Source organism: Rhinoderma darwinii, chromosome 1, assembly GCF_050947455.1.
Source record: "Rhinoderma darwinii isolate aRhiDar2 chromosome 1, aRhiDar2.hap1, whole genome shotgun sequence".
Classification (NCBI taxonomy): domain Eukaryota; kingdom Metazoa; phylum Chordata; class Amphibia; order Anura; family Rhinodermatidae; genus Rhinoderma; species Rhinoderma darwinii.
In genome coordinates this window covers 477,201,349-477,217,919 of record NC_134687.1, presented here as the reverse complement: position 1 = coordinate 477,217,919, position 16,571 = coordinate 477,201,349, and the positions used below count along the sequence as shown (strand labels likewise).

The window sequence follows — 16,571 nt, the reverse complement described above, 5'->3', positions numbered from 1 at the left end:
CGTTTTGCGGGTACTATTTAATGAAGCTGCCAGTTGAGGACCTGTGAGGCGTCTATTTCTCAAACTAGAGACTCTAATGTACTTGTCTTGTTGCTCAGTTGTGCAGTGGGGCCTCCCACTTCTCTTTCTACTCTGGTTAGAGCCTGTGTGTGCTGTCCTCTGAAGGGAGTAGTACACACCGTTGTAGGAAATCTTCAGTTTCTTGGCAATTTCTCGCATGGAATAGCCTTCATTTCTAAGAACAAGAATAGACTGTCGAGTTTCACATGAAAGCTCTCTTTTTCTAGCCATTTTGAGAGTTTAATCGAACTCACAAATGTAATGCTCCAGATTCTCAACTAGCTTAAAGGAAGGTCAGTTTTATAGCTCCTCTAAACAGCAAAACTGTTTACAGCGGTGCTAACATAATTGCACAAGAGTTTTCAAGTGTTTTCTAATCATCCATTTGCCTTCTAACACAGTTAGCAAACACAATGTACCATTAGAACACTGGAGTGATGGTTGCTGGAAATGGGCCTTTATACACCTATGTAGATATTGCATTAAAAAGCAGACGTTTGCAGCTAGAACAGTCATTTAGCACATTAACAATGTATAGAGTGTATTTCTGATTAATTTAATGTTATCTTCATTGACAAAAACTGCTTTTCTTTCAAAATTAAGGAAATTTATAAGTGACCCTAAACTTTTGAACGGTAGTGTAAGTCGGAAGGACTACCAACACATACCTCTGATGGAAGGTTGCAACGTATTCCACTGTATAAGAATACAGTGGAAAAAAGTCACCCGGACAGCCCCCGACCTCCCCCATGTGAACGCCGCCTGATGCTCTGCCCGGGGACCTGGACCTGAGGAAGCTCCGGATGTCACGGTCCATATATATGGACAGTGGCGTCAGAATATTTCCCAGGGCCGAAGTTCCCGGGCAAAGTGCTTGCTGATGCTTCCCCTGCCTGGGGACACTAACTCTGGGAAAACTTCTGAAGTCACTGTCCATATATGGACAGTTACATCTGGAGATTCCACAGGGCCAGAGTCTCCAGGGAGAGCGACGCCTGATGCTGGAGTCCGCGGCTCTACTCCCCCTACGTCACTGGAGCTTTCCTGGGATAGCTCCAGTGACATAACTGTCCATATACGGACAGTAACGTCACTGAACGCATACGTCGGGAAGCTCCAAAGTATGGCGGATGCCATACAGTGGCATCAGTCACCCATAGGCTCCTACGCGTTATACGTTTTTTTGCAGGATCCCACAGGATGGAATAGTGTAAGCTACTACGGTAATCCATCCTTTAAAAAAAAAAGAAAACTTATACTGATATATAACTAGCAAGACGGAGGCCAAAAGCACACTTTTTTAGCCTCCGTCGGGCTCATGGACACGTTTATAGCGTACATCGCGAGCTTTTCCAACATACATGATAAATGTAAAGCAGAAACTAGATCTGAAGGGCACCTTAATGAGCTAATGTTTGCAAAACAGAACATACTTACTCCAGTAGACCACGCATAATAGGTATAAGCGATAGCTTCCTTTTTGTACAGAGAGTAAACTTGCTGCAGTTTTTCACTATACACATTAGCCTCCGTCTCTTCATTGGCAAAACTGTGGACAGTTTTGATTGCAGAAATAGTTTCTTCTGCAGTGCTGTTGGCCTTTGCTAAAGCAGTCTGAACTTCTTTGGAAAGTTTCTTTGAAGGGAACAAAAGAGAAAAAAAGTTATTGGACACATTTGTAAAATTTCTCAGTCTGAGAAAGAACCAATTCCTTAAAAAGATCTCCATTATTATAGGGCCAAACATTGTAAGGCATCTGTAGCTTAGGAAAAATGCATACTATAGGGCTTGTCACTACAAAGAGTATAAATCCACATGTGTAATTCTAATTCATTAAAAACGTTACACTAAACTTTATATCTGATGGAAACAATCAAAATTCTTAATAATCGATTGGGGAATATTAAAATGCACAAATTATCACTAGACATGGTGAGAATTATTCACAGCAGACTTAAAATTACAGCGTTTAATATGAACCGATCCCAAAAGAGGAAGGCAGAAAATCGGTTCCCAAACCTTTCCTTTTGGAAAGGCTTGCCTGCTATGATGGCTGTGGTGGTGTCTGCCGGCCATTGCTTGCATTGCTGCAGCTATGAACTGCCGTACATCCAGGTTACCGCTGCAGAGATGCTTGCATATACGGAACGAGACCGCTGTGGCCAGTGATTGGATGAATAGAACGCCATCACTGCAGGACAAGTAAACAAAGACCAGTGGGGACCACCAGAGTGTGGTGCTAAAGCAGCAGGGCATTTAACAGGTGATTGGTTATTTTTTTATTTTATCCCCTTGAACTCCAGTACTGAAGTTCACCCAGAAGTCATGATTTGAGGCTATCCTATGTAGAGAACACTTGTAACAATTCCTGATGCACTAATAATAATTATCACCTGTCCAATACGGAGGAAATCCTGAAAACAAGACCTGTTGGGGATACCCGAGGACCGGAGATAAGAAACACTGATCTACATTTCTTAAGAGTATATACAACATGTGCTTCAGACTACGCCGGGTACTATACGAACAGTTTACCGTCCAGTTGAGTTAGGGTATGCTCCCACACACAGCAGAATCTCAAGAAAATCACTAGTAAATCGGTCACAAAAAGCTGCACCAAATAGGGCGTTTTTCCTGCTCATATTGCTGTGGAAATGAGTTTTTTGTGCAGAATTCTGCAGCGTTTACTCTACGTGGGAACCCAGCCTATGGTTGGGTTGCCGCAGTGCATTTGCTTTATATTTTGCAATTTTTTTTAGCCAAAACCAGAATTGGATCCAGGAGAGCAGACCTATAAGGTCCTTTCTTTATATATTTTTTCGGTTTAGGTTCCGTTCCTGGTTTTGGTTATAAAAACGCATGCAAACTCTGCTTTAGGCCAGGTTCCCAAGTAGCGTAAATGCTGTGGAATTTCCGCAACAGAATTCTGTGCAGAATTTCTGCAGCATTTACCGTAGCAACAAAGTGGATGAGATTTAAAAATTCTCATGCTCGTGTAGCCTTTTCGTTGCTTTTCAGTTGTGGGTTTTCCCCCATTGAATTCAGTGGAGATGTAAAACCCGCAACAGAAAGCCAGTGTTACGACTTTTGCGGTGGAATTGCAACAATTCCACCGCAAAAGTCGCAACTCAGGAAAATAAAAATAAAAAAAACGTACCCAGAACTCTCTCCTTCTTCCTGCATGTTCTTTCTTGCCTCGGTTTCCGCCCCTAACCTCCCATTGAAATCAATGGGAGGCAGAAAAATCAATGGGAGGCTCATAGACTTTCTATTGAGTCCGTACACCGCTACATCGATTTCCGAAAAGAAGCGGCTAAGTGCTCACAAGAGCACTTCTGCCGCTTCGTTTTAGCGATTGGTGTGGTCTCAGTGCTCGGACCCCCACCAATCAAAACTTCTGACACTATGACATGTCAGAAGTTTGTTGAACGTTTAGTTACACTTTAACAGACTCATAAGGGGTAGTTCACAGAGTCTCTTGTCGTCTATTTTGATGCAGAAACCAGGTTAGAATCAGAGCTAAAAAAAAAGGCCGAAATTGCCCTCCATTGACTTCAATGAGAAGCAGAGACCGTTTTTTCCTGGGCGGTTTAAGGCCGCTCGTGGGGAAGAAAAGTGGCATGCTCTTTCATGCCGTGGTTTCTGCCTCTAACCTCCCATTGAAATCAATGGGAGGCGAAAAAAACCTGCAGCGCTTGTTTCTGAACATTTTTCTGTGCATTCGATTTAACGGCAACAGGCAAAAAACGCCACAAAAACGGGCTGGCAGTTCGAAATCTGCCTCAAAACTCCTGAAGGAATTTTGAGGCAGATTTTTTCTGCCTACAAAAACTCTGTGTGAACTACCCCTTACAATGAGTTGTGGCATATTCTTGCTTTCTGTGCCATGGCATAAATTTAAATATCTGTGTGAGGATACAGTCCTGTGAATGAGGTCTTAGGCTGGATTCACACGAGCACATTACGTCCGTAATTGACGGACGTATTTGGGCCGCAAGTCCCGGACCGAACACACTGCAGGGAGCCGGGCTCCTAGCATCATACTTATGTACAATGCTAGGAGTCCCTGCCTCGCTGCAGGACAACTGTCCCGTACTGTAATCATGTTTTCAGTACGGGACAGTAGTTCTACGGAGAGGCAGGGACTCCTAGCGTCGTACATAAGTATGATGCTAGGAGCCCGGCTCCCTGCACTGTGTTCGGTCCGGGACTTGCGGCCCAAATATGTCCGTCAATTACGGACGTAATGACCTCGTGTGAATCCAGCCTTATGTTGTTATCTTCCTGCTGATGAATTGCTGAAAACCAATGTTTACAGTAAACAATGTCAGCAGCTTTGTGTGTCACTGAAATTGAAGAATGTAACTGATACACAATACTTTTGTCCTCACCTTGAAACGAAATCGCAGCATTTACGTAGTAACCATTCTACATATGTAAGCACAACAGACAGATTAATGTTCATGCAATGTAAAATTAGAACTTTCAGGAATATCATTCCCGTCAATCAGTCAATATGTTGGCATTATGTAAGCAACAGAAATAAAATTAATAAATAACATTACTAGGCGGCCATTTAAATGAATGACTATATAATGCAGTGACGGGCTGTGTCCGCCATAATAGTGTATGGGTGACGGATGCTGCTGTTTTGCATACGTCACAGCCTATGTGTTACGTCGGGAGCTTTTCGCGGCGTAATTGCTAGGCTGGTCTAAAACGTAATGTGAATGGGGCCTAATGCTGGGAAACATTTTTCCGTACTCGTTATGGCCGTCATTTATTTTCAGTTCGTGCATGTGAATTATAGTATCTGTGGGACATAAGGAAAAGAGGTATGGATTTAATAAGAGCTGTGAGAGGATCTGACAGTGGTAAACAACAATATTTTGTATGAAATTAGTCACAATGCATATTGCATAAATGCTAGGCATTTCAAAGCAAACGGACAAGTACAGAAGTAGCTGTTAGGTGATCTTCAAGGGTGATCAAGTACTTTCTAGAACATCAGATTTATGACTTAATATCTGCTGCAAAAATTACTAATCAGCTTGACACGGCTTATACAACATACGGACACCGGGCAGAAGTCAGGATGTTGTATGCGACGCAGAACTGATGACGTTGAATGCTGCGTCACATATAAGGCACTAACACTTCTCATCATGAGGGCCTTGGATGAGCCACGCGGCATGCTGAGTAGACCCGGAGGGGAGAAGAGGAGCAGTGAGGTGAGTACGTTTTATTTTTTTTTATCTTATGGCTGATGGGGGGGGGGGGGGATGTGTAGCGGAAGCTGCGGTCATTGCGCCACAATTGTGGTGCATGGGCCGTCTGAGAGATGCGACATTTCTTAAGAGGCGTTCGCCTCTTAATTAATGTGTCGCATCTTACTTAAACTTTTTTTTTATTAAGACTTGCGTATGAAATGCCAGTCTTAATAAATCCCCCCCCCCCTCTTTATCTACGTGTAAGCTGTAAATTATGTTCATAGGTGGACATACAAATTTTAAGCAAGAGAAACAAATGATAACATGAGTACAGAAATACACTTGGAATGCAATTTGTGCATGTTAATCAATTCCCGAAGTATGACGTATACTTACGTCATAGCCGGGCAGGGAAAGTATGGAGCGGGCTCACGGGCTGAGCCCGCTCTATACAACGCAGGTGTCTGCTGTATGGAACGGGTGCCGACTGTATCGAGAGGAATCACCTAATGAAGGCCCCCAGATCTGCCATATTTGTACTCCTATTAAAGGGGTTGTCCACTACTGGAAAACTGATGGCCTATCCACCGGAGACGTCATCAGTACATGATCTGTGGGGGTCCGACACACCCCACACTGTTAAACCGCTCTGACTGCCTCCGAGCACCAGACGTACATGCCGGAAGCAGTTGGCTCCGGCCACTGAATAGTGGCCTAGCTGCAGTATTGCAGCTCTACTCCTATTCAAGTGAATAGGAGCAGAGCTGCAGTTCGGCCGCTATGCTATGTACAGAGCCAACTGCTTCCGCCTCCGTACATCGCATAATGGGGTTCGGATGTCGGACCCGCACCGATGATATAATGATGATGACCTAGTTCAGTAGTGGACAACCCCTTTAATCCCTGCATCTGGCAGGGTTTAAAAGAAGCAGGTCAGAAACCAGTTAAACTGCAAAACATTAATATTGCAGTATATAGTGCTAGCGATTCAACGAACGCTGGTTCAAGTCCTCTAGGGGACTAATAAAAAAGTAAAAAACAGTTAAATAAGGGTTTTTTTAATGTACAAAAAAAAATATTATAAGTAGAAAAAATCCCCTTTACCCATTTCCCCCTAAAGCATTGTAAAAGAAAGAAATAAACATAATTGGTATTGTCGTGTCCGTAAAAGTCTGAACTATTACAATATAACATTATTTAATGCGCACGGTGAACGTTGTAAAAAAAAAAAAAGTTAACCGCCAGAATCCCTGTTTTTTGGTCACCTCATCTCCGACAATTTTTTTTATAAAAAGTGATCAAAAACCTGCTTGTACCCCAAAATTGTGGCATTATAAACTACAGCTCGTCCCGCAAAAATTATGCCCTTATATCACTCTCTCGACGGAAAAATAAAAAAAGTTATGGCTTTATTTGGCGACACAAAATAAACTTTATTTTTTTACAGTTAGTTTTTTCCTTGTAAAAGTAGTAAAATATAAAAAAACTATATAAATTTGGTAGCGCCTTAATCGCATTGACCTGCAGAATAAAGTGAACATGTTTTTTTAATTGAACAGTGAACGCCGTAAAAAAAAAAAAGTGCAAATAAGGGCATGACCAGACGTGGCGGAATTGCTCTGGAATTCCGCTGCGGACAGTCCGCTGCGGAAATCCGCAGCGTACACATTTCTCCATAGCTTTCCACACCTTTTTTGTTAGGTTCGTTTACACGTTGCGGACAATTCCGCTGCGGGGCATAGGCTTCGGTGCGGAATTTGGTGTCCACAGCATACACTGGTTGTTGCGGACGTGTAGCAGACTTGTTGCGGACTCATTGCCGAATTTCTCCATTGACTTCAATGGAGAGTCAAAATTCCGCAATGAAGTCCGCAGATGTTATGTGTGCTGCGTAGCGTATTTGTTTTACGAACATGACATTTCTTAATTCTTGCTGGACCTATGTATTTCTAGGTCTACAGCCAGACTGAGGCCCCATGCACATGAACGTAAAAACGCCCGTAATCACGGGCCGTTATTACGGCACGGGCAGGCCCATAGAAGTCAATGGGGCTCCCGTAATTACGGGTGACTACGTGTGTGCACCCGTAATTACGGGAGCGTTGCTAGGCGACGTCAGTAAATAGTCACTGCCCAGGGTGCTGAAGAGTTGACTTCCAATCACATTATACATCAACCTGTAAAAAAAATAGAAGTTCATACTTACCGAGAACTCCCTGCTTCTTCCTCCAGTCCGGCCTCCTGGGATGACGTTTCAGTCCAAGTGACGGCTGCAGCCAATCACAGGCCAATCACTGGCTGCAGCGGTCACATGGACTGCGCGTAATCCAGGGAGGTCGGGCTGGATGTCGAGAGGGACGCGTCACCAAGGCAACGGCCGGGTAAGTATGAATTTCTTTTACTTTTACTAGGGAAAGGGCTGCTCTTCTCTCTATCCTGCACTGATAGAGGGAAGGGAAAGTACTTTCACCTCAATACGCAACGGCTAGTCCGCATCAATTTAATGCCCATTTTAGGCAGAGCCGCAACAGAATCTGCAACGCAGATTATGTGCGGCATTGATGCGGACAGTGGCGGAAAAAATATGCCACGTCTGGTCATGCCCTAACAATGAAGGATTAGCTGGATTTGTTTCATTTTCCACCCCACAAATAATTTTCCCCCCGTTTCCTAGTACATTATATGGTAAAATAAATGATGCCATGAAAAATTACAAAATTAAAAAAGTTATGGCTTCTGTAAGGTGGGGAGGAAAAAAGGAAAATGAAAATCTGAAAAATGGCTGCGACGGGAAGGGATTAAAGTACTATATACTCTCTAGGTGTGGCTCCTGGGTCTCACATTACATGGTGTAATGCAGAAGTTATATTTGGCTTCTGACTAATAACAGGAAGAAGGTGGGGGAGGCAGGTGACTATTACACAAATTGCGAATGGCATAGGAACACGTACATAAATCAGTCTTCACACTATAGATTCACTGTTCTATTGCAAGTGAATGCAAACTTAAATACCAAAAACCTTAATGTATAGTTCACTTTATGCTTTCCATGAGCAAACAAGATATCAGTTCGCAGAATATTACGGACAGATCTCCTTAAACTATCTCATTTACACTGGCCAAATTTTGTTACGACTTGCTTCTAATCCATCATAATGGTAATTGGCCAGTGTGAATAAAGAAATAAATATATAGTTTATCAGTATTACAAACGGTAAATGTAACTGCTGCTCGTAGCGACATTTACATTAGGCATCGCTGTCTAGAACACCGCCCTCGCAACAGCTACTAGGCAACAATGCCGCTCCCCGAGAGGATTGTCCAAAAGAAGATTACCATGACATCCTCGTTGCCCATGGCTGGTGGCTCATCGTGATTTAAAAAGTAGTTCCATGTAAAAGGTATTTTAAGCTGTGGGTTCAGTCTTACAAAACACACTAGAACTTCCATTTAAAAGCTTATGAATGCAAGAACATCTTACCCCAAGGCCTTATGTATTTCTCGTCAATGTGCGGTCTGTATTAACAACCAGCAGCACAATGATCCATGCGATTAAATGGAGCTATTCACACATCCATTTTTTTTTTCACAGCGCGTGTACATTGCGAGAAACTCACAGCATGTCCTATTTTGGTCTGTTTTTAAAGTCTATAGTTTTGTCATTAAAGTCTATAGTTTTGTGAAAAAAACGGACAGCACATGGATGACATCCATGTGCTGTCCATTTTTAACGGATCAGTTGCTAAAGAAATGCAGAATAAAAAAAAGTGAAACCAGGAAATGCTTGCAGAGGAGAAAATCAGACAAGAAAAACTAATGACACAGAAGCAACAGACATTTATAGGGATGAAAAATGCTTGTGTGTATAAGGCCTATCACTCAGACATCTGGACCTAATACCAGTTCAAAATAACAGGTTATTAAAGGGGTTCTCCACTTTGGACTATTCCTACTTGTCAGAAGAGCCCCTTAACAATAAGTTGATCACAATGTGTACCCCTACGCTGGGACTCACAGCGATCAGATATAATCTGTGGGATTACCTGGCAGTAAATCTTCCCTGCAGTGCCACCACAGGTAAAATTAAGTATTACACAGTGCCAGTTCATATCAATGGATTGTCAGTTTAATGCTGGACAGGACAGGTCCTCCAGAGCAAGAGACACTTTTTGTAACTGCTCTCCACTCTGGCCAAGAGATGAGGATCCTTAACAGAGGACCCTATCTATTAACTCAGAATTCAATAATAAGGTATAAGGAAATGGGTTTTCTAAACTGGACAACCCCTTTAGGGTAAGGCCACGCGGAGCAGCCCTGACACGGTTGCAACGCGGCCAACAACCGCGCTGGCACTATGTAGGCACGGCTGTCAAATACCTTGTTAAGGGGTATTCCGGTTACATGCGCATGCGCACTCCCGCTCCATTTATTCTCTATGGGAGCGCCGGAGATAGCTGAGTACAGCGTTCAGTTTTTTCCAGCACTGTCAGAGAATTAATAGGGGGTAACTTCTTGCAACTTGCAAAATCGTGCGGCCGTAAAGAGTGCATTAATTCGTGGCCGCAGGATTTTGCAAATAAAGGGACGGTTTACCCGCATTAACGTGCGGCCACTAACAGGCTCTTTGACAGCCGCACCTAACATGGTGCTGATGTTAGCCGTGTTGCGACTGTGTCAAGCCCGCTCCGTGTGGTCTTACCCTTAATCTGCAACATAAACAAGAGAAGCACCGCACCTTGTAATATTTGCCGTATACTCTGGAAACCAACATGATGATGGGAAAACCTAAGAAGGTCAGCAGTGAAAGCTGCCAGGACAGGCTGAACATGAAGACTATAACTCCCACAGCTTTGACAGAACTGCGCAGGAAGACATTAACGTTTTCAGAAACCACATCACTCACAACTGTTGTGTCAGAAGTTAAACGAGAAATGATGTCACCTAGTATTAAAAATAAAACATGTATAATTAATGAATTAGCTTAGACAATGATTGAAAAAGAAGTGGTAGCTCTGTACAGGTTGTAATCAGGTAAATATTATATTTCAAGCATGAAACAGTAAGACTTCGTTCACACTTAGCAGATTTGACATAGATTTGCAAGCGGATTGTACCTTTTGCAATGCAAAGGGTGAGTTTTGCTTCAAATCCACAAAAAAATCTGCAACAAATCCGCGAGGTGTGAACTATAGTAGAGACATACACATGGGTAATCAACACTGATTTAATCATGTTTACACTGTATACTTGACATTGATTTCTTTTGAGGCAGTGGATTTAGTTCATAAAAGGATTACACATTAGCAATCCAAGAAGCAGTGAAAGGAAAGCCCTTTGATGCCACCTAGTGGAAGACTGATGTACCTGCAATCCCAAGAAAATTCCAACAGACCAGCTATCCACAACATTATAGGCCAAGTGTTATGACAATGTAACTGATTGTGGGACATTTTCATGCGACTCCTGGGTAACAAAACCCGTGCTAAACAAGTGTTCCGAATTCAGTGAGACACTCCTGGATTCCTTGCATTGTCCCAGAGCAACACAAGTTAGGCTTCGTTCACATCAGGGTCACGGCTCCGTTCCGACATTCCATTGGAGCTTTACATCGGAACACAGCCCTGACTGACACAAATGGAAACCATAGGTTTCCGTCTCCATCACCATTGATTTCAATGGTGACGGATCCGGTGCCAATGGTTTGTCTCCATTGTGCAGGGGTTCCGTCGTTTTGACGGAATCAATAGGAGTCGACTACGCTATTGATTCCGTCAAAACGATAGAACCCTTGACAAACGGAAACCATTGGCACGGGATCCGTCACCATTGAAATCAACCTATGGTTTCCGTTTGTGTCAGTCAGGGCTCCGTTGAGATGGGAAGCTCCGTCGGAACGAAGCCCTGACGCAGATGTGAATGAAGCCCAATTCTTGAGACTGAAAGTATTTGCAATTATACTGAATGTTCTTAATGGAGCCTCCAACGCAGATATGAACATCTTGGTGAACGTGTCTGTAAAATGAATCTTCCCTTTTGTCAACAGGAGATACTGACCTGTGTGATTCTCATCAAAGAAGCCAATCTCCTGCGACACCAAGGAGCGAAATAGTAGATTGCGTATTCGGATATTCAGTCTTGCAAATGTAAAAGTAAATAGGCCACCTCGTACCCCTGCAGAAAATGAGCTGAAAATTTATATAACAGTGTTATCTCCAAAAATGAAAAGTTCTATTTTTATTATGTCAATTTATTCAGAGACAAAATTTTGTTCTGCTCAAAATACTTCTTTATATTTTATTAATGATAAACAATTAGTAAAAAATGTAAACAGATGGGAAGATAAGAAAATATTACAAAATAAAAAAAAGACATTGAAATGGCTTCGGGTTTTATTATCAGACTCTGTTTTGTATTTGCGTGAAGAGCCTCCGTCAGGTTTCCGCCAGCCTTTTTGGTATTTGTTCTTTCTATGGCAAGAATAGCGCAGCCTGCAGAACTATTATCGGCATAAAAAATACCGGGATCTTGAAGACCACATTGAAGATACTACGGTCTGTTTGGGTTCACCAGCATCCTTTTAAAAAAACTGATGTGGCATAACCGCCACGGCTCCGTTATAAATGTAATCATATCTGGTAAAGCTAAGGATAAGCATATTCTATGAAAAATTTGGAAGACGCAGACAGTGGGTTATAATCTTCCGGTTAGACAACTGGATGAAAACTGACTCATCATCTCTCTATAAAGCCCTCATTGTTCCTCTACCTATAACACGGTTAGCTCAGAAAAAAATACAGCATGCACAGTATTCGTAGGTCAGCGTTTCTCGAGCCAGCCCTCAGAGCACACCTACATCATGTACGAAGGATTTCATTAATATTACACAGGTGAAGAGAACAGTTACAATAAATAGCACGTGTTTTCTCTAGGGGAAATTATCAAGACATGCCCAGTTGGGGGTTCGTTGAGGACAGGACTAAAAAACACTGTCTTAGATGGAAGATCAGCATCTTCCTATAAATAAAAAGAAAGGTATTTATTATGAAGTACACAAAAGTCTGAAGGAAAAGAGAGGAAGCCTCCAGCTCAGCTGATATGCAGACTTGCACTGCCCGTCGCGCTCGGATCCCCGTGTTGGCACATGATCGGAAGTAGAAGCAGAGAACAGAAATTGGATCCAGCGCTGATGTGGGTAAAAAGGAAACTTTTTCCAAGTTTTATTAGGTCATTTAAAAGCAAAATCGGCAGGATAGTATCCTATTACAGAGGGAGGTTCAATGGTGTAGATAGCCTACGCGTTTCAGACGCCTCCTGCGTCCTTACTCATGGCTTATGCTGGAATACTGAAAAATGCTATTGGGCTTTGTATCCGGTCCGACATGTGTCTCCTGATTGCGTTCCAGGTAGGGAAAATCCCTTGGAACTCAAACAGGAGCTGGAATACAATGCTGAAAATCTGCCATAGAGATGTAAAAACCCTAAGATGATAAGAGGGTGAGTTTTCTAAATATTTTGGACTAGAGAATTCCTAAGTTTAGTTTATGGTTACATTGTTTTGTGCCGTGTTGTAATAATATATACATATTGGATTATGTTGGCTGGAATTACTTGCACGGTCAAACTAATATCCTAGATGACATTTTAGGGGAAAACACTCCTGGAACGAAACGCAGGTTGGAGCTTATAGTTGTTATTTTATCTCTACGATCCCAGCATGTGGGGAAAAGGTTTAAGTGTAGGGGAAAAGTACCCGGTTAAAAAGTTTGTTTGTTGTGGATTGCAATGGATACTATCCTGCCGATTTTGCTTTTAAATAACCTAATAAAACTTGGAAAAAGTTTCCTTTTTACCCACATCAGCGCTGGATCCAATTTCTGTTCTCTGCTTCTACACAAAAGTCTATTTCACGCATCCAGGTGAAATAGATGAGAGAATATCCCAAAGTGACGCTTAAAAAGGGAGTGATAGCAGCTGAATGTCCACAGCGACTCCCTGTTGTTTTCCATTAAGAAAGTGTATCCATACCATTTAAATGCATTGAGGTTGTAAATGACCCTATGAGTCTTGATGAGAATAACACATTCCTGCCTAAAGCCATTTCCACTGATGTCTAGACAACAAGGAAAACTAGCCAGCCATTTTAAAAATAGAACCTCACTAAGGAAAGAACATGACCTCTGACTTAAGATACTTCTAGACGGCCCGATACTGGCTGTGAAAACGAGCGACAAGCGTCTACATAGCACGTTGATCGGCGCTTGTTAGCTCAATTCACAAAAATAAATCATTGGTAATATATAGGAACAAATGGCAGTACATCTCCCTGAAGGATTTGAGGAAGCCTACATTCACAGGAGATCTGTGGTCAGTACCCCAAGATGTTTGGAACAACCTCCATGCCGATTTCCTTCAAAAACTGTGTGCAAGTGTACCTAGAAGAATTTATGCTGTTTTGAAGGCAAAGGGTGGTCACACCAAATATATTTATTTTTTTTTTTTTAATCAGTTCAATTTTATTCAAAAAAAACTCCACATTATTACAGGTCATTGTACGTTCTCATACAGTGTATAAGCAAATTTCAACAGACCCAATTATTTACATCCAACCAAACATTCCATTCCCCCCAACTCCCCCTTGTATCCCCCCAGCCGGTCTTCTCAGTACCACTTTTCCAATCCTCTCTCCTTCTCTTCCCCTTTTCCCTTCCCCATCTTACACCTGCTCTCCGTATGCACCCCCCCGTCAGTGGCCCTATACCTGAACTTGTTGCCTTAGTGTCATTAGCTCCACAGAAGCATACCCAGATTGATCAATCCACCTAGCCCATTGTTTTTCAAACTTGACCCTGGACCCCCTCTTGGAGTATATCCTATATTCCATCAGAACCTGTGAGTTAAGTGCCCCTATGATTTCTTGTTTTGATGGTGGCTCCGCATCCAGCCAGTGCTTTGCTATTCCTTTCCTAACTTGATACAGTATTTTAGCAATTGCCAACCCTGACATCCTATCCCCCCCCAAATCTCCAACATACCCTAGCAGCATTACCACAGGATCCCATGGAATCTGTACCTCAAACACTCTCCCCACTAGCTCCGATATTTCCGTCCACAGACTCCCCAACCTCCCGCATGTCCAGAACATATGAAGGATGTCTGCTTTTTCCTCCGGGCACCTAGGGCACTTGGCATCCGCTCTTAATCCCATTTGTTTCAGCACCCACGGGGTCCTATACACCCTATGTATCAGAAACAACTGCGATCTTCGTTGTGCTACATTAATGGACAAAGTACATGTTGCTGCCAATACCGCCTCCCAGTGGTCTGTTGTAATAGGACCCACATCCCTCTCCCATACAGCTTTCACTGGTGCCATAGGATCCCCCAGATGTTCCACCAATAACCTGCGATAAACCAATGAAATTAATCCTTTTGATGTAACTGCTTTTGCAATATGCTCCAACACCCCCGCGGAATGCATCGTCAGGTCCACGCTGACCGCTTGTGTCTGCACAGCGTGCCGAATCTGCAGGTACTGATAGAACATGCGGGAGTCGAGTTGAAACTCCTCCCTCATTTGCTGAAAAGATTTAAGTATGCCTCCCTCGTACAACTGGCTCAATCGTATTATGCCTCGCTGCTCCCACCCCTGCATCCCTTCCAATTTACCCAATTCCCCCAAATAAGCATTCCTCCAGAGTGGTGTATATTTAGTGCACTCTCCTATCCCCAGCAATTGCTTGCACTGCCACCACACCTTGTGTATGAGAAGCAGAGTGGGTCTGGTACTCGCCATCTGTTTATAGCTGTGCGCTTCCAGTCCTGCCAACGGGTTCTCCCCCCCCCCAGATATGATAGGATGCGCGCACTGGACCCCCATGTCCCTTCCTGCTCCCACCCCCAAAAATGTTGACATTGGGCAGCTAAATAATACACCCAAGCATTGGGCACAGCCAGGCCCCCCTCCTCCTTTGGCAGCTGTAATTTCTCCAGTTTAATCCTAGGTACCCCCTTCTTCCATACTAGGTCCCTAAAAAGGTTATGCAATCTCCTGAACCAATATTTGGGGATCCATACCGGGGAGTTATGTAGGACATACAGCACCTGGGGCATGAGGATCATTTTAATCAGATTCGTCCTACCCAGAGCCGATAGCGGTAACTTATTCCACGCCTCTACTTTGGCTTTTATCGTTGTTAACAGTGGCATTACATTAAGGGACATATAATCCTGTGCTTTCGCCGTCACCCTAACCCCCAAATACTTAAACTCCGTGACCACAGGTATCTCCACCTCCTCTTCCCCATTCTGGATAACCCCCGGGTCCATGAGCATTAGAGCCGATTTTGACCAATTAATGAGTAGTCCTGAATATTTCCCAAACCGCTTAATTAGGGCCATCACTAACGGTAGTGTGCGCTCGGTGTCCGCCATGAATAACAGCATATCGTCTGCGTATAGTGCAATTCTTTCCTCCACCCCCCCATATCTCAACCCCTGAATATGTTCATGTTGTCTCACTGCACACGCCAAGGGTTCCACCGCCAACGTGAACAACAATGGAGATAATGGACATCCCTGACGCGTTCCCCGCTCCAGCGCAAACCGATCCGATAGCACCCCATTCACCCTTATCTTTGCTGTCGGGGCTACATACAACAACTTTACCCATTTTATATAATTAGGGCCAAATCCCATTTTCTCTAGAACTGACCACAAATATTTCCACTCCACGCAATCGAATGCTTTAGCCGCATCTAAGGACATAATGGCTCTCCCCCCACGATTATCCGGCAGAACTTGTAAATTCAAGAACAGCCGTCTCAGATTCACCGCCGTCGATTTGGATGGCATAAAGCCGGCCTGATCTCCATGTACCACCCCAGCCACTACTTTAGCTAGTCTAAGCGCCAATACTTTCGCCATGATTTTAATATCCGCCGTCAGTAGGGAAACTGGTCTATAAGAGCCCGGGAGCTGGGGATCCTTCCCCTCTTTCGGCAGAACTACTATAGTCGCTTCATACATTATTTCCGGAAGCCGCCCCCTATCAAAGCTATCTAAAAGAGTGGCCAATAACTGCGGTACGAGCTCCTCCCCATATTCCTTAAAAACTTCCACCGGAAGACCATCCGGCCCCGGCGCCTTTTCACTGGCCAGTATCCCTATAGCCGCCTGGAGTTCCTCCAGAGATATGGGCTCCTCCAATGTCCCTCTCTCCTCCCCTCCCAACCTAGGAAGTTCTGTCTCCCCTATATACTCTTCCAGCTGCTGAGGTGTGTGCTCTGCCCTAGAGGCATACAA

At 43.5% G+C, this 16,571-nt stretch overlaps 1 protein-coding gene across 2 annotated transcripts in view; it reads right to left on the bottom strand.

Annotated features, from left to right (window-relative positions):
• ABCB9 (ATP binding cassette subfamily B member 9) overlaps positions 1-16,571 on the bottom strand; it is a 137,988-nt gene that overhangs the window by 71,898 nt on the left and 49,519 nt on the right. For both annotated transcript variants that reach the window (XM_075834099.1, XM_075834100.1), the window contains exons 4-6: positions 11,325-11,455; positions 10,006-10,211; positions 1,498-1,695 (exon numbers count right to left, since the gene is read on the bottom strand). In XM_075834099.1, coding sequence (XP_075690214.1) covers positions 1,498-1,695; positions 10,006-10,211; positions 11,325-11,455 — 535 coding nt within the window. The remainder of the gene's footprint in view (positions 1-1,497; positions 1,696-10,005; positions 10,212-11,324; positions 11,456-16,571) is intronic.